General features: G+C 41.8%; 1 protein-coding gene across 2 annotated transcripts in view; it reads right to left on the bottom strand.

Annotated features, from left to right (window-relative positions):
- Positions 1 to 23,241, bottom strand: part of con (connectin) — a gene marked incomplete in the record, with an annotated part of 129,125 nt that overhangs the window by 60,847 nt on the left and 45,037 nt on the right. The window contains 64 exon segments of one of the 2 annotated variants that reach the window (NM_001278993.1): positions 58 to 3,954; positions 4,038 to 4,167; positions 4,236 to 4,378; positions 4,456 to 4,570; positions 4,644 to 4,831; positions 4,917 to 5,031; positions 5,101 to 5,424; positions 5,495 to 5,732; positions 5,827 to 6,032; positions 6,113 to 6,227; positions 6,310 to 6,614; positions 6,679 to 6,881; positions 6,965 to 7,079; positions 7,148 to 7,347; positions 7,432 to 7,635; positions 7,722 to 7,974; positions 8,045 to 8,196; positions 8,374 to 8,670; positions 8,737 to 9,042; positions 9,119 to 9,285; positions 9,361 to 9,502; positions 9,574 to 9,688; positions 9,790 to 9,974; positions 10,082 to 10,250; positions 10,316 to 10,540; positions 10,607 to 10,831; positions 10,987 to 11,241; positions 11,351 to 11,482; positions 11,548 to 11,936; positions 12,008 to 12,339; positions 12,410 to 12,617; positions 12,676 to 12,939; positions 13,021 to 13,205; positions 13,295 to 13,652; positions 13,713 to 13,837; positions 13,909 to 14,050; positions 14,119 to 14,271; positions 14,339 to 14,452; positions 14,623 to 14,895; positions 15,030 to 15,415; positions 15,521 to 15,668; positions 15,780 to 15,948; positions 16,016 to 16,113; positions 16,288 to 16,455; positions 16,590 to 16,713; positions 16,782 to 17,023; positions 17,158 to 17,315; positions 17,382 to 17,545; positions 17,637 to 17,759; positions 17,868 to 18,091; positions 18,200 to 18,337; positions 18,471 to 18,598; positions 18,759 to 18,903; positions 19,069 to 19,095; positions 19,165 to 19,381; positions 19,536 to 19,681; positions 19,828 to 20,091; positions 20,305 to 20,566; positions 20,639 to 20,949; positions 21,087 to 21,383; positions 22,261 to 22,427; positions 22,512 to 22,690; positions 22,851 to 23,013; positions 23,085 to 23,186. In NM_001278993.1, coding sequence (NP_001265922.1) covers positions 58 to 3,954; positions 4,038 to 4,167; positions 4,236 to 4,378; positions 4,456 to 4,570; positions 4,644 to 4,831; positions 4,917 to 5,031; positions 5,101 to 5,424; positions 5,495 to 5,732; positions 5,827 to 6,032; positions 6,113 to 6,227; positions 6,310 to 6,614; positions 6,679 to 6,881; positions 6,965 to 7,079; positions 7,148 to 7,347; positions 7,432 to 7,635; positions 7,722 to 7,974; positions 8,045 to 8,196; positions 8,374 to 8,670; positions 8,737 to 9,042; positions 9,119 to 9,285; positions 9,361 to 9,502; positions 9,574 to 9,688; positions 9,790 to 9,974; positions 10,082 to 10,250; positions 10,316 to 10,540; positions 10,607 to 10,831; positions 10,987 to 11,241; positions 11,351 to 11,482; positions 11,548 to 11,936; positions 12,008 to 12,339; positions 12,410 to 12,617; positions 12,676 to 12,939; positions 13,021 to 13,205; positions 13,295 to 13,652; positions 13,713 to 13,837; positions 13,909 to 14,050; positions 14,119 to 14,271; positions 14,339 to 14,452; positions 14,623 to 14,895; positions 15,030 to 15,415; positions 15,521 to 15,668; positions 15,780 to 15,948; positions 16,016 to 16,113; positions 16,288 to 16,455; positions 16,590 to 16,713; positions 16,782 to 17,023; positions 17,158 to 17,315; positions 17,382 to 17,545; positions 17,637 to 17,759; positions 17,868 to 18,091; positions 18,200 to 18,337; positions 18,471 to 18,598; positions 18,759 to 18,903; positions 19,069 to 19,095; positions 19,165 to 19,381; positions 19,536 to 19,681; positions 19,828 to 20,091; positions 20,305 to 20,566; positions 20,639 to 20,949; positions 21,087 to 21,383; positions 22,261 to 22,427; positions 22,512 to 22,690; positions 22,851 to 23,013; positions 23,085 to 23,186 — 16,214 coding nt within the window. 2 annotated transcript variants of the gene reach the window in all.

The following is a 23,241-nucleotide window of genomic DNA, read 5'->3' as shown; positions in this document are numbered from 1 at the left end:
TTTAGGCATTATTACCGAAACAATGTTTAAACGATTAAAATTTAAAATGATACGTACCGATTTGATCTTTAATTTCAATAAATGCAGTTGCTGTGCTTGGTTCACTTTGACCAACTTTGTTTACAGCAGAAACACGGAATTGGTATCGAAGTCTTGTCGTTAAGTTTGGAGCGGTTGCTGTAGTTGCAGAAATAAGCTCCTTCTCATCGATAAGCAGCTTCGTCCATTCGCATTTCACTTGGTCCTGGTATTCAACAATGTAGCCAAGGATTGGTGTTCCACCGTTGTTTGCTGGCTCGCACCAACTTAGTGACAATGTAGTTGCAGTAATATCTGTAACCTCTGGTTTCTCTGGCGAACTAGGAACAAAGGTGGGATCTTCGGCTTTTACAGGTTCGGATTCTTCACTGACGGGTCCAAGTCCGGCCTTGTTGACTGCGCATGCTCTGAATTTGTATTCTAAGCCCTCAACGAGCTGCAGAACCTTGTAGGAGCAACCTACCAGCGGTGGTTTCGTGATAGGAGCTCGACTGACTTTCTTCCATCGTGGAGAATCACTGTCCTTCATTTCAAGCCAATATCCTTCAATCTCTGCACCTCCATCGCATGACGGTGGTTCCCATGATACAAGCATGCTTGTCTTGGTGGTTTCGCTAACAGTTGGTTTGTATGGTGGTCCTGGAAGATCGTATGGGTTCTTAGCAATAACTGGTTCGCTCTCAGCATAGTGTCCAACACCAAACTTATTTTCGCCGGCGACTCGGAACTGATACTGAGTACCTTCGGTCAGTTTTGCAACTCGGAACTTCGTGTCGATCACAGTTGTGCTCATCTGGGTCCAGTTTTTGTTCTTTCCCTCGCGCTTCTCGATCACATAATTCATCAAGTCAGCGCCGCCATTATCCGGCGTTGCTTCCCAAGTCAGTAGAAGGCTTTCAGCAGTTACCTTTGTCGGTTTAAAGTTCAGAGGTGCCGCTGGGACATCTTGCACCAAAACTGTAACCCTAGTAGTCTTGCTACCGAGAGAATTCGTGGCAGTAACCATGTAAACACCATCGTCAGATCGAACTGATTTCTCAATATACATTGACGAGGTTTTGTTTTGATTGATGATTTTTATGTGGTCGCCATCAACAAGTTTTTCATCTTCTCCCTTCGTCCACACAATTTCTGGAGCAGGAACTCCAAGAACAGTTGCTGGAAGATGAATGCTGGCTCCTGCACGAACTTGCATTGATCCTTTGATTCCAACATCCAAACTGATCTCAGGTTCGGCTTCCGGTTCCTTTGCTTCAGTAAGTTGTGTCAGGGCAGGTTGGCTCTCTCCAATGTTATTGATTGCTTTCACACGAAGAACGTACTTCTTGCCGGTTTCCAATTCCTTAACAACAAACTTCGTTTCTTCGATGAGTCCGGTGTTGCAACCAATATATTCCTCTTCACCCTCAGCCTTTCTTTCAATGATATATCCTTTGATTTTGCTGCCACCATCAAATCGTGGTGTGACCCAGTGAAGGGCAATAGACGTGTCTTTCTTTTCTTCGATCCTGAGGTTTTCAGGTCGACCAGGTACAACCAATGGTTCGGCACAAAGCACAGGAATCGATTCTGTCAACGGGCCTTTACCCAAGTCATTTTCGGCGCAGATTCGGAAGGAATAAGTAGCTCCTTCCAGCACGTTTGTAACATCCATTGAAAACTTGTCAGTGCTGCCAACGCTGAGCCATGCTCTCATTGACATGTCTCGCTTTTCCAAGTGATATTTCTTAACGGGTAAGCCTCCGTTATCTTCTGGAGCATGCCACTTCAGAGTGATGCAGTTTCTGCTCACTGCACCGTGCTTGAGCTCCTTTATGGCACCAGGTGCATCTTGAACAACGACGAGACAAGTTGCACTCTTGGCTCCGCTGGAATTCTTTGCAGAAATCTTGTACTCTCCCCAATCTGATCGAATGCTTCGTTTGACGGTCACTTGTGAACCATCTTCGGTCTTTTTGACATCAACCCGATCAGTAACATCTTCGCCATTTTTTGTCCAAGTTATTTCGGGGTATGGTCTTCCAGTAACCTTGGCGGGAATAACAAACTTTTTACCCGATACAACTGTGATTCCAGCAACCACACTGTCGTCCAACTCAATATGAGGAAGATCAATCATATCTCGAGCTGCTACTTCTGGAAGTGTGGCAGGGCTGCTCTCACCACCTCGGTTTATTGATTTGATTCGGAAAGAATACAATTGTCCGTCTTGAAGATTCTCAACTGTGAAAGTTGTTGAATCCAAGTCCTTGTCATTACATCGACTCCATGATCCATCGGCCAACCGTTGCTCAACAATGTACTTAAGTTTTGCATCGCCACCGTCGCCTTCTGGTCGATCCCAAGTTAGTGTAATGGAACTGCTTGTAGTGTCGACTACTCTCGGCTTTCTTGGAGCAGATGGAGCAAAGACTGGATCCTCGCACACATTGTAGTCGCTCGGCTGACTGAATTTACTTGGCCCGGCTTCGTTTTCAGCTGAAACTCGGAATTGGTAGGTAAGTCCTTCAGTCAAGCCAGTGCTGACTACAAACTCCACGGCTCGGATGAGTTCCCTTGATGCTCGCGACCATCTCGATGCTGAAGTATCTTTCTTCTCAAGACAATATCCCAAGATTGTGCTGCCACCATCGTACGGTTCAACCCACTTGACGGTCATTGACTTTCGAGTCACATCCACAACAAGTGGCTTCTCCGGTGCTGCTGGTGGATCAAATGGCAACTTAGCAACGTATGGTGCAGCTTCAAGCCAAGGACTTCGTCCCATCTTATTTTCAGCGCAAACACGGAAGATATATTCTTTGTTTTCTACGAGTTTTGTTGCTCGGTATTTTGTTGACTGAAGAGTTGTCGACAAGTTCGTCCAAACCTTCTTGTTCGATTCTTTCATCTCCATGACATAATTGATGATATCTGAACCACCATCGTCCTCAGGTACCTTCCATCGCAGAGTAACTGCTTCATTCGTTCCGTCTTCAAACGACCACGGGCCCTTGCATGGCGATGGTACATCCAACACGTTTACAACAACTGAAGCAGTCGCTTTTCCTTGGTCATTTTCGGCGGTAATCAAATAAGTTCCCTTGTCCGATCGTTTAGCGTCTGGTACTCTGTATTTTGTGGTTCCATCAAATGCAATCATCGATGTCGATCTTGCCTTATCTTCCTCAACGGGTGTGTCGACCTTGTCTTGCTGAACCCAGCTGATCATCGGTCTTGGTACACCCGTGTAAGTTGCCTCTATCCGCATTTCTTTACCGGCTCTTGTTTCCAACCCCTTTCTTAGTATTTGACTAACTTCTATGGTTGGAACTGCAAGCGGATCCTTAGCCATGATAAGGTCTGGTGTTTCACTTCGTTGTCCAATCCCGATCCTGTTTACTCCAGCAACTCGGTAGGCATATTCTTTGCCCTCGATTTGGCCCAAGACGGTTACAGAGGTAGAATCATGATCCCGAATAACAACGTTCCATCTTTCCTCATCACTTGCTTTCATTTCAACAATATATCCAGTAATGGTGCAACCACCATCGTTGGTTGGCCGCTTCCAAGATAGAATAACTGACTTTGCTCTTGGTTCTGAGTAAGTAAGCTCTTCTGGTGCTGAAGGAGCAGACAAAGGATCCACAGCCATAATATCACTTGCCAATTCTACTGGTTTACCAGCGCCGACCTTGTTGTGAGCTGTAACTCGGAAGTTGTATTCATTCCTATGAAGAAGCTCTGTCACTTGCCAGGTTGTTTTGCGCACTTCAGCAACGACTGGTGTCCATGTCCTCCTGCCAGCTTCTCGTCTGTCTACGGAATAAAACAGGATCTCGGAACCGCCGTCATCCTGTGGCTCTTTCCATGTAAGTTGGCAAGTTGATTTGGTAATTTCAGTGGCTGCAAAGTCGATCGGAATACCAGGTCGATCTAGATAAAAAACGAGTTTAAAAATTTATACGCCATTTGCGTAACATTAATTTAACAACTTCAGATACAGATAGTTAACATACCAATTACTGTGACGTGGCACCATCCGGTTATTGTTTCTATCTTGTTTTCCAAGGTTAGAGTGTACCGGCCACCGTCTTCACGAATGGCAGCGGGAATGAAAAGAACTGAACAGTTGTCGTCCAGTGAAACCTAATTAAATGAATTAAATAAAATATTGTAAACCATTAGTCATTGCATAATAGCGGGGTAATGTTTACCTTTACATATTCTTTCATTGCTTTATCGTCACGTGTCCATGTTATACTTGGCTTCGGTGATCCAGTAATTGGAACTCGTACACGCAGTTTCTCACCAGCAACAAGCACGATGTCGTTTTGCAGCATTTTCATGGTCGGTGCCGCTACACAAATAATGTCAAATTATTCACCGAAGTTTAAGCAGCGAAATCGGAATACAAAGATATAAACCAATAGTTACCGTCCGGTTCTTTAGCTACAATGCTGTCGGTTGGTTTGCTTGGTTCGCTTACGCCAGCCTCGTTCAAGGCAAAGGCACGGAAAATGTAAGATCGTTCTTCACGTAATCCAGTAACCTGCAATATAACAACGTTTAAAAATCATAAAGCGAAGTGTCGTGTATGTTTTGTAATGAATTACAGTATATACCTCGCCCTGTGTTGTTTTAAATGGGGCCGCGTTGCAACGGACCCAATCTTCGCCACCTTCAAGACAACGTTCGATGAAGTAACCTGTAACATCGAGTCCACCATTCAGGGCAGGTAGTGTCCATGCAAGGGTAATGGAAGTAGGACTTGTGGTGACCAATTTCAAGTCTAATGGCTCAGATGGTGGAGCTGCAAAGGAATGACGTTTTAAAAATTTATCATTAAAAAAATTAAACAAACTCAAAGTAAAAGTATGTTTATAGTCGTATCTTACATTTAGGGTCTTGAATTGTGATTATCTCAGTTGGTTCACTTGGTTTGCCAAGCCCAGCTTCATTTTCAGCCATCACACGGAACTGGCATTCAGTTCCTTCCTTTACATCTCGTACCTAAACAGATAGATGTATTGTATTCTATCCAGATACAGCATATAAGTATTGAAGATTCCAACACTCTACCTTGAATGTGCAATCTGCCTTTTCTGTTTTGCCAACATTTACCCATCGTTGCGAAAGCTTCTCTCGCTTTTCTACGGAGTAACTCACAACCGGTGCACCGCCATCGAAAACTGGTTCTTTCCAGCTGAGCACGACATGGTATCTGAACAACTCGTCGATCTTAAGCGATCGTGGTTGCTCTGGTACACTAAACATGCTAACAGCAGCAATGGGCTCCGATTGTGTCCAACCACTCGTTCCAATCTCGTTAAACGCAGCAACTCTAAACTCGTACGAACCTCCTTCTTTAAGGTCTTCAATGACATAAGTCTCGTTTTCCAATTCCTTATGAAATATTGAGCATTTAAAATAAAGTGAGCCTCACCCATATAGTAACAGCGTGATATATGTTTACCTTTTCTAATGGCTGCCATGTCTGTCGTCTAAGTTCACGCTTTTCAAGAATGTAACCCTTGATTCGGCTACCACCATCATCATCGGGTCTTACCCATTGAAGGGTGATGCTATTCTTTGTAGTACCGGCAGATTTCAGATCCCGTGGTGCGCTTGGTGTCTTCAGTATAGGCTTGCAAATCACGGTCTCGGATTCTTCACCAGGTTCAGAATTACCGGCGCTGTTAGCTGCCACAATCCTGTAACACAATGTTTTGTAACAACTCCGTATTTTACATATCTATAATAGTGTGGGGTAAGATAGGACAAATATACCAATTCCTGACTGCATACCTGAAAGCGTATTCATATGTGTTGGGAACCAAGTCCACAACAACGTGTTCAACATCAGGAACATCCAACTCCCAAGGCACGAAGTCTTCATCCCAAGTTTCAACGCCAACTTCGCGTTTCTTCAATTGAATGATATAATTCGAAACCGGTTCACCGCCATCAGTTTCAGGTTTGCGCCAGCGGAGACGACATGTGCTCTTGGTAATCTGTTCAAAATAACGTTTCTGAAACTCAACCGTACTTTTGGCATTGAAATCACCAAAAGTGTTTTTTTTTTTAATCGTACCTCCATAACATTTGGTTTTCCTGGTTTGCTCGGTGGTTTGGTTGGATCTCGTGCTAATGTACCATCACTTGGTACGCTTGCTGGTCCACATCCTGCCAAGTTTTCAGCAGATACTCTGTAAAATCACGGGTTTGGTTATTTAAAAGAAAACTCACTCTAACAGTATTTGACTCAGAGATAGAACAAGAATATTTTACCTGAAAACGTAAGTCTTGTCCTTGGTTAACCCTGTTACTCTGTACGACAAAGTGTCGGCGTCAAGCGGCTTCTTTTGTAACTTCATCCAGTTTTGACTTCCTTTCACACACATTTCAAGGTAGTAACCAGTCACTGCACCAGCATCCCTTACAGGAGGTTGGGTCCAAGTTACGGTCATGCCATCCCGAGTAACACTCCTACACTCTGGTGCGTCAGGAGCAACAGGTGGTCCAAATGGATATTTCGCGACCACCGATGTGCTGCACTGTGGCTCACCAAACCCGATTTGGTTTTCAGCAGTCACCTGAAAAATTCAGATTAATTCGCGTTTTGTAAATGCGCATTGTTTTTATGTGAGTTTTACAAACCTGGAATTCATAAGTTCTTCCTTCAATTAGTTTGGTCACTTCAAAACGTCGTTCATCTGCCTTCACTGTACCACTCAGCTTTGTCCATACGTGTCTGGTGGTTTCACGTTTTTCAACAGTGTATCGAATAATACCAGTGCCACCATCGTCGGTAGGTGGTGTCCATACAACACTGCACGAGTTCTTAGTGATGTCCTCAATGTCTGTGGGAATAATATAATAGTGAAACTTGTTTCTTAAATGGCATTAAGTTTCATAATATTATACAATGTTGAATAACTCTTACCAACTGACGCCGGTTTTCCTGGCTTATCCATCACTTGTACTGAACAATTAATGGACGCTTTGCCGTGTTGGTTTTGAGCCAAAACAGTGTAATCTCCAGAATCCTCGCGTTTTGCCTGCGTATTAAAAACAAAACATTGAAGAAAATCTATGGTCACTACGTGCCCAATAAATACCAACGTACCATAAGAACACGCAAAGTAGAAACATTATCAACAAGATCGACAGTGACTCGTTGGTCGGGCAGAAGAATAACTTCGTTCCTGCTCCATCGGGCTGTTGGGAAAGGTCGCCCAGCAACGATGGCAGGAATCTCGATCATGGAACCAGCTTTGACAGAAACACCATCGGTAACGGTCGCGTCAAGTTGTACGGTTGGTGCAGCTGAAGAGAAAATGTTATTTAATCTCCGATATGCATGACCGAAGAATATATTAGTGATGGTATGCACAGCCGCAGGTAACTTACCTTCGTCCGACTGAATCAGAATTGGCTCAGTTGGTTCGCAGCAATCTCCTGGCCCTAATCGGTTCACAGCCTTGACTCGGAAGCACCACAACGTATCTGTTGGTAGGTTTCGGATCGTGTACTTTAACTCACGGTGAGGTATTTGGTTGTCTGCCACAAAGCGTGCTTCTTCGTCGCCTTCAGGTCGTTTCTCGATAATGTAACCTTAAAATTTAAACATGTTTTATAAAGCGTTTTGGTGTATGAAATAGGTCACTTAAAAACAATGTTTTTTTGGCACTCTAATTTACCAGTAATAGCTGCACCACCGTCAAACACCGGCATCGACCAGTTCAACTGAATTGAATCTTTCTTCACGTTGGAATATCCCAGGTTCCTTGGTGCGTCAGGCACTCGTGGTGGATCCTCAGCGACCACTGGCTCCGAAAGCTCCGTGTATGGTCCTTTTCCGTGTCGGTTTTCAGCGCAAACTCGGTACCTGTAAATCTTACCTTTTTTCATGTCAGAAACGCTGCATTCCGATGCTTCAGAAGAACCTTTTATCTGTAAAAGAGATTTTGTATTTTAAAACGGTATTTTATAAAGGCTTATCAGAAGGATGTGGACTACGCACCTTGGTCCATGCCTTTCGTTTTTCTTCATTTCGTTCAACTACATATGTAGTAATCTCTGAACCGCCGTCATCTTCCGGTGTTTCCCAGGACAAGTAACAGCTTGTGCTGGTAACTTCTGCCACCGACAAGTTGCGGATTGGTCCCGGTTTGCCTGTAAGTAAGATGGTATGGTGGAAATGATAAAAATGAAAATTGTGTGTTCGATAATGATTGGTGATTAATGAGTAAATGAAAAATGAAACGAAAGTTGTTTCGCTCTGTAAATAGAGACAATAATAGTGGTTAGAAAGGGCAAAGAAATACTGGTTTGTGGTAAAATATAACTTACTGTAAACTGTAACATTAAAATCAAATTCAACGGTTCCTTGATCGTTTTGTAGAACCAGTCTGTATTGGCCATTGTCCTGCTGACGGTTGCTAGGCAACACTGCCATGTTGGCATATGTTGCTCCCGATTCCAAACTGACGCGGTCTTCACTATGGCACAAGACCTGGCCGTCACATACCCGAACCCAGGTTATAGAAGGTGCCGGAAGACCAGAGATTGGAACCGAAACACGAATAGGTTCTGGTTCAACAACAACGATGTCCTTTTTGTCTTGAGTAATATCACAAGCCGGTATTTCTAAAAATTGTAAAGTGTTATAAATATGAAACAAGCAAATTAAATTTGTTAAACCAAAATACGTACTTGTTTCGTCTTTTGCAAGAACGAACGGTGAAGGATCGGAAGGTTTTCCCTCCCCGACTTTGTTAGTAGCCCTGATCCTGAACGAGTATTCGTGAGACTCCTCAAGCCCGCAAACCACGAAGTGAAGACCAGTGACTGTCTCAATTACTCCCTCTGCTGACCAAACACCTTCTGCTTTGTCACAAACTTCAATGATGTATCCAGTAACTGGAGAACCTCCGTCGTTCTCAGGACAATCCCAGCAAAGCTCGAGTGATGACTTGGTCACGTTATCATAGCGAAGATTACGCGGTTGCATTGGCGCTTCTAAAGGTTTGGTCAAAAGGTAAACAAAACTGTCTGTATTTTAAAACACAATGCGTAACTTGATCATATTACGAACCAATTGGATCTTCAAGTCTTGTCAAAGGTGTTGGACTGCTCGGTTTACCGGATCCAGCCGCGTTTTCAGCGAAAACACGGAACACATATTCCTTTCCAGGAGTAATTTCTGGTTCTGTTACAGCGCATTGAAGGCAGTCGTTTTCAACGACACCGCAGCGAGTCCATCTAAAATGTAGAAATGTAAAAAATCGTTCCAAAATAGAAAATATTTTATAATAAAGATTAATTTATTCCAATTACGTTGTATGCAGTTTATCTCGTAGTTCGACCACGTATAAAGTAATCGGTGATCCGCCGTCAAAGCTAGGTGCCTTCCATGAAATAATTGCATGGTCACGTCGCACTTCAGATAAAGTTACGCTCTGTGGTGCTTGAGGTAGTTCTGTTGGTGAACAAGTATGTTAGTATATAACAGTCGCGTATAAATTAAACAGAAAATGTAAATATTCTTACCGAACTGTGACTTAGCAAGTACTGGGTTGGAAATTTCAGTTGGTTTCGAAAGTCCGACTTGATTTTCGCACGAAACGCGGAAAAGATATGTATTTCCTTCAACAAGCTTTTGTACCTATGAGATATAACATTATTAGATTTTAGAACGAAAATTATTAGATATCAAACTATTAAAAAATAATAAATATTAAAATATCCGATTATCAAATGACGCACCGTGATCTCCGTATCTTCCACACCATCAGATACAGTTTGCCACATCTTGCGTTTAACATCTCGTTTTTCGACCAGGAACTTCATGATAGGTGAACCGCCATCTTCTTCTGGTTCTTCCCAAGTCAATGTTGCACTCGTGGCAGTGACGTCAGTAACCGTAAGGTTAGCAGGTGGTTGCGGGCAATCTGTTTAAAAAGATATGAATGAATGATTTCTATTCTATATAGGTAAGGTCTCGCAACCAACCGCAGAAGGTAAAAAAATGTTTGTTTTTTCAAATGAAAATACTCACCAATCACAGTAACAGTTACGTAAGCGCTGTCTTCTCCGTATTTGTTCTTTGCTACAACCTTGTAACGGCCGGAGTTGCTCAGTTTCGGTTTACGGAATCGTAGTTTCGTATCGTCTTGGTTTACAACTATGCTGTCTTCAGCAACAGAAACCAAGGTATCGTCCTTTTCCTACAGAGCGGAGATATTAAAACCTAATCTAAAATCTACTCTAAACTTGTGTATTGAATACGAACTTTTAACCACGAAATGGTTGGTTTGGGCATCGCCTTGAACTTGGCAGTAACCTCAGATAAAGCATCCGCGTTCATGGTGATTTGGTCGTTGGTAATCTCCAACACTGGAGCAATTGCCACGTCGATAATGGCAGTTGTTTCTACATTCGTTCCTGTACAGGTAGCTGTGTATCGGCCACGATCATCTTCGCTGAACTCAGTAATGTAAAGCGAATGCTTTTTGCCCTGCATTGCAAAGAGTCCATGTTAAAATGGCGATAAATCTCTGCAACGTAAAATACTGAAACTTACATCATCTGCCACTTTGATGGTGTGTCTTCGGTCAGTTTTGATAACGTTTGCATCCACGGTCCAAACTACATTAGTGAAGGGTTTGTTAAGCTTGCATTCCAATAGGCAGGTTTTGCTTGGTTCGAAGTCGTGGTCCCATAAGCGTTGTACAAAACGCAAAGGTGCTTCGGTTACGATCAACTTTGCAGAGATCTCTTTACCGTTGCATCGACAAGTGTATGTTTTCTGAAAAAACATGAGTGTAACATAACAAGTTGCACACTTGGCTATTTGTAAGTGTGCATGAGGTGTATGAAACAGAACACATGTAATAACAACTGTCATTGCCCCACCATGAGAGGATAAATAAGTTACATTCATTCATTCATTCATTTGCTTACCTCATCCAAACCACGTTTGCAATCCAGTATGACCAAAGTTCTGCTAACACCGGTTGCTACAAGCTGCATCCTGGAGTCAGGAATAATAGGCTTGCCTTCGACCATCCATTGTACACGACCACCCTGTTGGGTGAGGTCAACTGACAAGCAAGCTCTATCACCTTCCTCCACCGTGGTGTCATCCATTTTATCAGAAGCAAACTTAGCGGGTTGTTCACCGACTAAAAGCCTTGAAGTGACCACGCATTCAGCAACCTGTATGAATTAGAAAAAATAGTTAGCAAAACTGTTAAAATCAAACAATAAATATTTAGTTTTGGAGAAGTGATAACTGTTGGGATTAAAGTGCAAACTTTATGTATACCTGTGCTGTAATGAGCGAATGGTCGTCTCGTAAAGTGCAGTCTTTAATTTCCAAGTAGTAGTTGAAACCTTCTGCTCTCATAGCAACTTGTGGTCCTGCTTCGAGTATTTTACCATTTCGTGACCATGTCACCTGAAATAATATATAAGTGTGATTTTGCGCTATAGACAACACACGGGGTATAAATATGAATATACCTTTACGCCTTCTTTATTAGTGGTTCCTACAAACGTAGCAGTCTGTGTTGCGCAGATCACTGCATCGGACGGTGGTACATCAAACACAATCGGCACAACGGTGAGTGTTGCGGTACGTGTTGATGCAATTCCTTCACAGATAGCTTTCACTTCGCCACAATCAGTAAGCATGGCCTTGTTAACTGTCAATGTATGGGTCAAACCGCCGTCACTTTTGGACAACGCGAATCGATTTTTGTTTTCCTTAATCATAGCATCGTTGATTTCGGTATCGTTGAGAGACCATACCACGTTGTAGCGGGTTTTGGTAATGCCACAGCTGAAAGTAATATCGTCCCCAACGCAACAATATACGTCAACCGGCTCTGTCAAGATACCGGGTGCAATTTCTGTAGAAAATGTAAATGGTTAATAAATTGTAAACGGGAACAAATATAGGAACTGTTTGGTTAATACACACCATTCACTGTCAAATGTGCTGTCGTTGTAGTATCAGTATCCTTCACACGGACAGTGTAGTCGCCGCATTCTTCCATAAGAACATCAGCAATTTCAATCTTTCGCAGAATGCCTTCTGCAATGAACTGCATTCTATTGCTTTGACCAAGCACGGTACCGTTTCTCAGCCATTCAACGTCAACGTTGGGCCTTGAGAGCTCGCACTGCATGCTGATCACTTCCCGTTCGATGCAAACCAAAGCTACAAGCTCTTTTTCGAACCACGCCGGTGGATCACCCACCTTCAGGACGGCGACAGTTTTCTGGTCGGCGAAGGTACAAGTCACATTGTTTCTGAAAAATAATAATTGTTTCAGTAACAAATTGCGTCTTAACCGAATAAACATTTGGCAGCGACAAATACCTGTCGTGTTCGGTGCATTGATGAATCGTCAATGTCCTAACTTTGTTGTCTTCTGAAAATACGAAACGTTCGGAACCTTCAAGGAGTTTCTCTCCTAAATACCACTCGACTTTCTGGTCTCGAGGTGATACTTTGCAGGTAAACGTTGCACTTTCCAAATGTTCAACCGAAGCATCGGCGAGTTGTTCGAGGAAAACAAGTGGTGCATCTATAAAAACATATTTAACTATACATCTATTACACGAACATAACGTTAACGCGCATACCTTCAACCGTTAGCTTGGCATTACACTTGGCGAACTCTGCAACAGCTTGATATGATCCAGTATCTCCCAAACAGGTCCATGGGATCGAAACAGTATGAGTTTTACCCTCAGCTTTCACGGAAATTCTGTCCGAATCTATAACTGGTAGTCCGTCTCTGTACCAGCGTACTTTAACTTCTGGATCAGAAACCTCACAAGTCAAAATTGCGCCATCTTTCTCAAGAACTGTTGTATCAGTAAGCTTCTTCAGGAATTTAACTCCGTCTAAAATAATCGAATCCGATATTAATACGGTAATATAATACACACAACTGAACTATAAATAATAATGAAACTTGCATATACCTTTCACGGTTAGTTCTGCTGTTGTCTTACTGTCGCCACACACACAAGTGTATTTTCCCTTGTCAGATTTCTTCAAATCCTTGACCAACAGTGAACGTTGTTTACCAGCGCACACTGCTTCGTATTTTGCGCTGGAAATGTCAATCGGTTTGTTGTCTTTGAGCCATTTAACATTCCCAGTTTCCCTGTGGAGAAAGTGGTTTAGTTTTGTGGTTCGGGTATATGGTTTAAAACTTTTGAATTGGTGCATTACTGTAGTAGTTACAAAACTTACTTTTCGAGCAAGCAGGAAAATGTCACAGAAGGTTGTTCTTCAACCCCCTTTACGTTTTGCATCTGCACGGCGATTTTATTTTTCTGTTCCTTTACTGTAAGCCTTGCGTCGGTTTTTACTCCTCGAACCAGACAAGCGTAATGTCCATCATCCCGAACTGTTGTGTGTTTAATTTCAAGTTGAAGTTTTCCGCCTGTTCTTTTGGTGATCAGTTTCTTTGAGTCAACGATTGGTTTCCCGAAATGAAGCCACTGCACTTGGACGGCTTTGCTGGTGTTGATTTCACATTCGAACTTTGTGTCTTCGCTTTCTGTTACAGTTGTTGCTTTCAAGTCTTTCAAAAACTTGATCTCGATTTCTGTATGAGGAAATACAAGTTAGCAAAGTGCAAGAATTCTAACCAGATTTAACATAATACCTTTCACCACCAGGTTGGAAGTCGTTTTCGAGTCTTTTCCGTCGCAGGTCCATTGAGCATTATCCGACATAGCTGCATCAACCAAAACAAGGCGACGAATGATTCCATCAGATTCAATAAGGTATCTGCAATAGCGGTTGGTAATTAGTTTACCAATAATCAAACTTAACCATTTTGTTATTGTTCGTATGTTTACTTTTCACTGGCTTCGACTTCTTGGTCGTTTTTCCTCCATACAACTTGTGCATTTGCTCGGCTGACATTACATTCAAGTACCACTCTGTCCATCTCTTCGCAGGTTTTGTCTTTTAATTCCTGTGGGAACTTGACTGGCGGTTCTGTAATAACGGGATGTTAACGTTATGCTTGTTCACTGCCGTAGGTGTAATGGCAAAAAAACTTTTACCTATCACAGTTAGATGGGCTTTGGTCTCTGCTGTCTTGGATACGAACTTAATTTCTGATGTATCTTCCAATTTACATGCTACAAGCTTGAGTGTATGAAGTTTTCCTTCGTCCGTCATTTCAACAGTGTCGCTCTTTACAAGCTTGATGTCATCTGTATACAAAAGTTATATTTAAAAAGCTCTTATGGGTTATTGAAACATGATGTGTAATAATCATACCTTTGTACCAAACATGTGGTACGGCATCATAGTTGGTGACTGTAGTCATAACTGCAGTTTCCTTTTCAATGATGGTCAAGTCTTTTAGTGGTTCCTCAATCTTTACGTTGATTTCTGAATCGAAAACAGGAACGGTTTATTATATGTTTTGGTTCAAGATATGTGGTAGGCTGAGGTAAGATAAAACATGTTTTGTTCAAACCACGATCGGTAAATATGCGATTTGGGGGCGAAATCCAACCGTACTCTACAGTAACATATAGTTAATAATACACATTCCATACCGTCAATATATAAAGTTGTCATCGATGTCTCTTCCTCTGCATGAGCTTCAACTTCAACCCCGTAATCCTCCATATTAGCATGGTGGATCACCATCCTGTGAATTGCGCCTTCGGTGTATATTTCTATGTTCTTGGTTCGAGCCATTTTCGCGCCGTTCTTGTACCAGATCACATCAACATCGGTGTGGGAAAGTTCAATCTCGAAGGTTACTTCCTCTCTCTCAACAATCCGCATGTTTGGTTCAAGTGATTTCAAAAATTTAATAGCTCGTGCTGAAATACACAAAGCGTATAAGTTATTCAAGACTTTATTTTTGAGATGATTAATTCAATTTTTAGTAATAGACTTTTAATAATCTGCTTTAGAGTTGTTTAATATAGGCTTTAATAAACTAAAGTATAACCACCTTGCACAGTAAGCTTCGCGCTAGTTCTCGCATCGTCAGCATCGCATGTGTATTTTTTCTCATCGTCAAATGTGCACTGCAGAACAACCAAGGTACGTTTGCATCCATCAGAGCGAATCTCGTATTTTTCTGAATCCCGAATAATAGCTCTTCCTTTGTACCAGCGTACTTCGGCATTCGGGCGCGATACTTCGCACTCGAAAACTGCTTTTGCTTTTTCTTCGACGTCCAAGTCGTGGATCGGTGTAACAAACTCCACCAAAGGTTCCATCACAGTGAGCTCGGCTTCGGTTGATGCTTTTGATGCAACGAACTTGATGGTTCCTGCTCTTTCTGTTGTCACTTTTTCGATGATTAATCGGTGTTTGCGGCCAACAGTTTCAATCCTGCAAAAATCGAACAAATTATTACTATACACAAAGTTAAAAAATATTGGACAACTTGTAGTTTAATCAAAACAAAATACACCGACAGGTAAACAGGAAACGTACTTGACACCGTCGCACTCCTTGATAATTTCTCCGTTAAGATACCAACGTGCGTTGACATCATCGTGGGAAATCTCACATTCAAAAGTAACGCCCTGTCCTTCTGTAGCTTCCACATCTCGCAAATCACGTCGAATCTTAATGTTTCGACCTGGGCAAAAACACAAGTTAATTCCCTGCTATTGGGGCAAACCTGATAAAAAATCAAATAATCGTTATTTATCTTGAAATGAGAACTCAACAGCAAAACCAAACACAATACCTCCGATTGTGAGAGCGGCAGTTGTAACATCAGCTTCGCATTTGCAAGTGTAATCTGCTTCGTCGTTGTATTCAGCCTTGAGAATTACCAACCTTCTCCAGCAACTTTCAGTGATCAGTTCAACGCGTTCGGTGGCAATTACTTGTTCATCGCCTTTCCACCAAGTTACCTGGACGAGAAATTGTTATTCACATGAACAGTGTAGGAATATACTGTGGTGCATGAACACTACATACCTCGCCATGCACTCGGCTAACTTCGCATGAAAGTTCAGCCACGTCCATCTCGGTGCACGTGAGCGGCTGTAACTTCTTGGTGAACATGATCGGTCGTTCTAAATTGAACAAGTCGTTAAATATTTCCATTTTTCGTAATGAATTATTAATAATAAAGATAGCCAGTTAGGGACAACTGTTTTGGGCAATTGTCGTTAAGTGTCTACAGGAACACATACGCCGCCCACAGTAATGGCAGTGCCGAGCCTCGAAACCGAAAACTCTTGGCTTACCTGTCACGGATACATTGGCAGCGGATTGGCATCCATCGCATGTAAAGGTAAACTCTGCGGCATCGTCAACGGTAAGGTTCTTCACTACCAGTGTATGTTTTTCAGCCTCGGCCCGAATAACGATTAAATCGGTACGAGCCAACTTAACGCCATTTCGGAACCAGGAGCCTAAAAATATAATTAAGAGTGGAGTTAAAGGTAGGCAGTTAATTTTACTCAAAGGGTCATACGTAGTCACTCGTAAGCGGGCACGAGGTGTATGAATCAGAACACCCGTGTTATAACGACTATGAATTGCTTACCTATTACATTGGGTTTGTTTAACAAACAAGTCAAAGTCACTGATTCTCCTTCAGTTATTGTTTCATCCTTCAGTTGTTGGACAATTTCCACTTCAGTAGTTGATACCTTTAACTCGGCTGCACCCTGTAATATCGAAATCGATTTAGTAAAAGCCTCAATGCATCAGTTAAACAGTTGGGAGTTCTCCAAACCTGAGTTCCTTCGGCTGAAATTGAAATGCTGCCTACGTCATCGAGTGACACAGTGTTAAACGTGATCCGGTGTGTTGCACCGTCCGATTCAATAATTACGTCGCGTCCTTTCAGAAGTTTAACTCCCCGCTTGTACCACGTGACCTGTACGTCGTCATGGTTGAGCACGCATGAAAATGTTGCGTCTTTGCCTTCTTCAACGGTCTGATCCTGCAGTGGTTCGACAAACTCAACCAGGCGGGCTGCAAAGAATAGCGTGTTAGAATCTAGGGATGAATTTCCTTTGTTTACTGTCAAATGGAAGAATAAAATATAATGAAATCATGGACCATCTCATCCCAACCGACTATATGTTTGTATACGTTACAGTATATACCTGTGACAGTAAGTTTCGCTGTTGATTTGCTATCTTCGGTGTCGCATGTGAAAGTTACTTCGTCTTCGTATCCAACATCGTGTACGATCAAAATACGAGAAGTCCCGTCCGATTTAATTTCATATTTATTGCTTTCTTGAATAGGTGTTCGTCGGTCGCTAAAACAACAAGTTTTATTGCAAAAGTATTATTCCAAGGTCTGTATGCCTTTTTGTTGTACTTACCGAATCCACTTAACGTTAGCATCAAGCCTACTGATTCTGCACACGAATTTGGCTTGTCCTCTCTCTTCTGCGATTTGGTCAGTTAAAGGTTCAGTGAAATGAATAGGTTGGTCCTGTACAGCTAGGTGTACGTTGGTCTTCAAACGTCCAGCAGTGAAAGTGACCTATGGTACATTCGGTTAATTTCAAAATCGTTTTTATTGAACAAAGTTTATTATTATTTTTTTGGTGTTTACACTTGTATTATATACAGACCTGCCCTCTGTGTGAAGCGTTTGTTTCTTTAATAATAAGCGATCGTCTGCGACCTTGGGATATGATGCTGACATTGTCGCTCGATTCAATCTCTTTTCCATCAAGAAGCCATTGGGATTTGACCTAATACAAAATAAAGCGTAACTTGGGGGCATTAAACATAAAACAAGGATTTTCAACAAAGCACAAGTAAATACTGGTAGACTTAACGATTTAAACAAAATAGCCTACCCTCTCGTCTGAGATTTCAGTTTCAAAAGTTGCAGATTCTCCTTCCAGGACAGACACATCCCGAAGTCCTTTCAGCAACTTGACGTCTTTTACTTCCACACTAACATGTGCCTGTGTTTCAGCATCTCCATCGGTCTTGCAAACGTAAACACCTTCATCGCTTTTGGACAAATCGTCGATTACTAATGTTCGTTTTCTACCCGAAGCCTCAGATGTGTGTTTTCCTAAAAACCGAAACACGTTTATGAAATAGAAAAAACAAACAAGAAAGTTATGTTTTGCATAGAGGTCGATAATATAATTGATACCAAATAAATAGAAGATGAACTTACCGTGTTCTGTGATGTCAATTTCTTCTCCATTAAAGAGCCATCGTACAGTAGCATCCGCACGGCTGATCTCGCACTCCAGAATACCGACTGCTTGTTCTTCAAAGTATTGGTCGGTCATCTCTTTGAGGAATGTTGGTTCTATGGAATAAATGGGATTAATGTATAGCTGATATCACAAGTTAAAGAATTTATAAGAAACCAATGGAATAGCAGCATCGACCCTCAAACCCGTAATACTAGATGTATGTTTCGTTCAAGTCAAGCTACTTACGTTCTTCAACGAATATTTCCGCAGTTGAAAACACGTCAGCGACTTTGCAAGTATATGCCGAGCTGTCAGCAAGTGTGACGTCTCTCAGTACAAGAGATCGCCTTGCACCATCCGAAAGCGCTTGGAATCTGAAAAATTAAGTCAATAAAACTTTGTTTTCAAAGTTTGCTTTACAAATATCATTCAATGAATATGTTTATTTTAACCTTATGTAGGCAAAACTTCTAAAATAACATTACACCAATACAAAACTGAAGGCGCATTTACAACATTGCTTTTTGCACTTACCTATCGTTGTCAATTTCCAATGGTTTGTTTCCCTTCATCCAAGTTACTTTAGCTTTCGGGTCAGAAAGTTCGCATTCCAATACAACTGTGTCCTTTACAGTGCAGTTTATAGCTTCAAGCTCCTCAATGAATCGGACTCGATCTTCTGGTGTGGCGATGAAATGAAGGTGAAAATGGGGATGATTTGGTGAAATAATTTACAAACATGGCAGAGATGGAGGCGATATCATTATGGGTAGAGAATGTAATGTATTAGTATTACAAGTAAATGCTATCTGCATAATGATACATGCATGGTAAAAATACTTACGTGTCTGTTCCTGCTCTTTGACATCAACTGAAATTAAAAGTAGGTTTAAATAAATCAGAAATATTTACATGAAAATAAAGTGTATAGACAACGTACCTTTGCAAGTTGTAATAACATCCGGGTTCGGCACTGCTTTACATTTGAAAGTCGCTTTGTCGTCTTGTGACAGACCAACAATTTTCAATCTATGCTTGGTGTCATCGACCGTGATGGTGTATTTATTGCTTTCGTAAACTTGTTCTTTATTCTTGTACCACACCACAGCGACGCCGGGGTGGGAAAGTTCACAAACCAGGGTGATTGACGAGTTCATCTGAAATATTATTAACTATGTATATGTTGTTGCCCCAAAGTGCATGTTTTATTAAGTGAAAGATATTAGATATTCTGGCTTTATATTTTTTTGATTTTAAAAGACCGCTGTTTCGTTTGCCATAATACATGAACTTAAGTGCTGAAAATCTTACAGTTGCCGATTGGTTTTCCAATGTCTTGACGAACTTAAGGCCAGCAATTGGTTTAAGTTCGACAGCTTCTTGTTCAGGTTCAGGTTCAACTTCAATGTGTTTGATCTTTTTCTGCAAGACTCGCGCTTCTTCTTGGCGGGTAGCAGCTAAACATGAAAGGAATATTTAGAATGAATTAATGTAACTTCGTTTTTCTGCGTGCAGAGCAATTACAGTCGTTATTTCATACACCTTGTGCTTACGGTTTACCACGTATGATTTTTGTGGGTAAAATAATATATGAGACACCTACGTGTAACGTCCAATGTAGCCGAGCTTTTCAGATCGCCCATAGCGCATGTGTAAGTCATTTTGTCATCAAGCGTGCAATCTACAACGATAAGTCGACGCAGGTTTTTCATGGCAAGGGTCTTGTATTTTTTGTCTTGCGCAGAGATCTGTTTATCGCCGGCGTACCAGACTGCTTTTCCATCATCACGGCTGATCAAGCATTCGAATGTTGCTTTCTTGCCTTCAACAACGGTTTGGTCCTTGAGTGGTTTCAAAATGTCGTCACCTAATTTGAAACATTTTCATTAGCAAGTGAATATGGGGATAGAATAAGCGAGCATGCTTTTAAGCAATGTAGGAGACATCGAAACAGTGCGTAACAATGGATGAATCTGTTCTAAACGTCATGCTCAACTTTTAACTATGATATAAGATGGGTGACTACGATGCTATACATGCGCTCTGTGAGTGTGTGATTTGTTTCTGTGAGTTTGCGTACTTATAGAAGGGACGCAGATTTCAGCAACACTCTCTGTTAGTTCGTCGTTATCCCGGATCCGACAAGCGAACTTCGCGCCGTCGTCGACCTCCTTCGTGACGTCATTTATGATCAAACGGCGATCGAAGCCGGATATTGAGGTCTTGTATCTCGGACCAGGTTTAAGCGGAACCCCATTGCGTAACCATTGTACTCGGGCCCGTTCTCTGGACACTTTACAGACCAAAGTAAGGCTTTCGCTTTCCTTTGCAGTCACTTTTTCCTCCAAGGGTTTCGTGAATGAGATCGCTGTAACATGAGTTGATGTATGGCAATGTAACCTATTCTATTTAACGCGGGCGAGCTTTAGCTGTTTAAAAATCCGTTTAAAATATTTACTTGTATCGATTGCGACGCTGCTGGAACATCGCCGTGAAAGATCTCGCTTGAGGGCGCAAGAATACACGGCGCTGTCCAGCTGCATTGGTTCGTTGATGGTTAACCGGTGCATGGAGTTTTCTCTGGTCAAAGCGAACTTCGAACCAGGATATATACGCTTGTCTCCCTTGAGCCAAACCACTTCATCGTTCGCGTTAAATAGCTCGCATTCTAACGTAACGGTTTCGCCTTCTTTAACCACGCGGTTTTCCAGCGGTTTTACGAAAGCTGTTTCGCGTAACGATATATAGCGCAACGTTATGTAATATACAATGACGGATGAAAGGCGATGAGGAAAGAAGAAGAAAAGATTTTGTTAGTTTGTAATTTAAACATTTCAACCACATATATTAGTACAAACTTACCTTCGGGCGAGAACTCAAGCTTGGCAGCAGTTGTGTCGGTTCCATGGCCGGTGAGCGTTACTTTAGCAGATATTGTTGATTCATCGTCAGGTTTCATTTCAGTAATAATAAGTTTGTGGGCAGTCTCGCCTTCCACGGTCGAGGGTTCAGAGGAGATCTCATATTTGCGAGAAGCGCGCAATTTGACGTCATTCTTGTACCACGTCACAACACCGTCGGCGAGATTGACAGCACAATCAAACTCTGCAGAGCAATTTTCGCGCACGCGCTGGTTCTCCAAGTGCTTGGTGAAGTAAACTGTACAAATACAGACAAGTGTCAGTATGCTGTTGTAAACTAGTAAACTACCGCAAGATTATAATGTATGAAAGTTGAAAAATGAGAGAGATGGTTTATGGCTGATTCCGTGTGATTTTTTACTCACTCTTTATAATTTTAGCTTCGTCTTTTTCTATTGTGTCGCGGTCAGATTTTGAGATCTTTACTACCTTTTTTGACTGTGAGACTTCACTAGTTCTCTTAATTGTTGCGTCAACATTTACTTGCGATTCTGTGGTAACTTCACTTATATCTTTCTGCGAGGCCTTTGGTTTGTCTGCTTGATCGTGAAAACTATCGACTTTAACTTTCACATCCGTTGGTTCTGAGCTAGCTTTTGCTGCCTCTATAACAGAAACAGTTTTAACTTGAACTTTATGAGCCTTGCTATCCACGATCTGCTTTCCCGCTGCTGTAGCCTCGTCTTTTTTCTGAATGGTGGATTTTGCGCTCAGTTTCACCGCTTCTGTGACTTCGGTTTGCTCTTTTATTCTCTTCTTTATAATTTCCTCGGGTATTTTCTCAGTCGGTTTCTTTTGCTTAGCTTCTGGTACATCTGTAACCTCTTTCGGTTTGGTCACTTTGTTTGGTTTCTCTTCTGGCTTCTTTTTAACTACTTTAGGTACATCTGGCTCAGCGATTTCTTTGCTTTTACCTGCAGCAACTCCCTGTTTACTCTGTTCATTTTTCTCTGACATTTCTTTCTTAATTTCAGCTCTAGCACTCTTATCATTGACCGATACTGCGGACGTTTCGTCTTCGGCATCAGGTTTCTTTTTCGCTTTTTTAGGTTCTGTACATATACAATATACGTTTACAACACTAATACTCGAAATCTGCAAGATCTATATCTAACCTTCTTTTGTTAATGTAAGTGCAGCTTTTGACTTGTGAGGTCCAGCAACAATACGGAATTCTCCGATGTCTTTATCCGATACATTCTTTACCACGAGCGTGAACATCGTTCCCTCGTGCAGAATGGAATATTTTGAGCTCTCGTAGATTCGGTCATTTCCCTTGTACCTGTAGGACACATTGTAATGTAAATCACCAGTAAAAAGTAAAAATACGATTTAAATAGCTTTAAAACAAGTTTGTACAACATACCAGTTGATCTCAATTCCCGGTACTTTGATGTTTAGTTCAGTAGTAAAGCGAGCATCGCGTCCCTTTCTTACAGCCACATCCTGCAGGTCTGACACCACCTCTACGGGCTGGTCAATCGACAAACTGCGTTCCATGAGTCTGTACAGGGCACCGACTTCTTCGGCTTCAGCTTCCACGTCCTGGTAATTCAAATACAACTTGGTAATTACGTTGAATGTCTGTAGCTTATTTATCTTTGTGTGTCATACACCTCGTGCCCGCTTAAGAGTTACCACCTTTGTAGCTTCGTGGGTGAATATACATATTGGAAGCATATCGTGAAATATTTACATAACAAACCTTTGGCTCTTTAGATCGAAGCTCCTCGTATCGTGAAAGAAGCTGTCTGTAGTCAGTGATGCCGTAATGTCTCGCATATTTCTCGTATTCTTTCGGGTCTACTTCTTTGAGAAGATCCGAAATTGTCGCAACGTCAATTTTTTGTTCTTCTTTTTGCGCGGGCCTGCATTTTAATGTTCAGTTTATGCGTACATTGTACTACGACTCCGTATATCTGAAGGCGTTGCAACTTACTTTTTAAGTTCCGCTTTATCCATTTTTTCTGAAACAAGTTGTTCGGTCACCCTCAAGTCAAACTGAACTGAAACTTCGCCAGATGCGTTACTCGCAATGCATCTGAGGAATACCAGAAGTTAGACTTGCATCAATAAACATAACCATACCAGCAACT

Source organism: Ciona intestinalis, chromosome 9 (genome assembly GCF_000224145.3).
Source record: "Ciona intestinalis chromosome 9, KH, whole genome shotgun sequence".
Taxonomy (NCBI): domain Eukaryota; kingdom Metazoa; phylum Chordata; class Ascidiacea; order Phlebobranchia; family Cionidae; genus Ciona; species Ciona intestinalis.
This window is presented reverse-complemented; position numbering and strand designations above follow the sequence as displayed.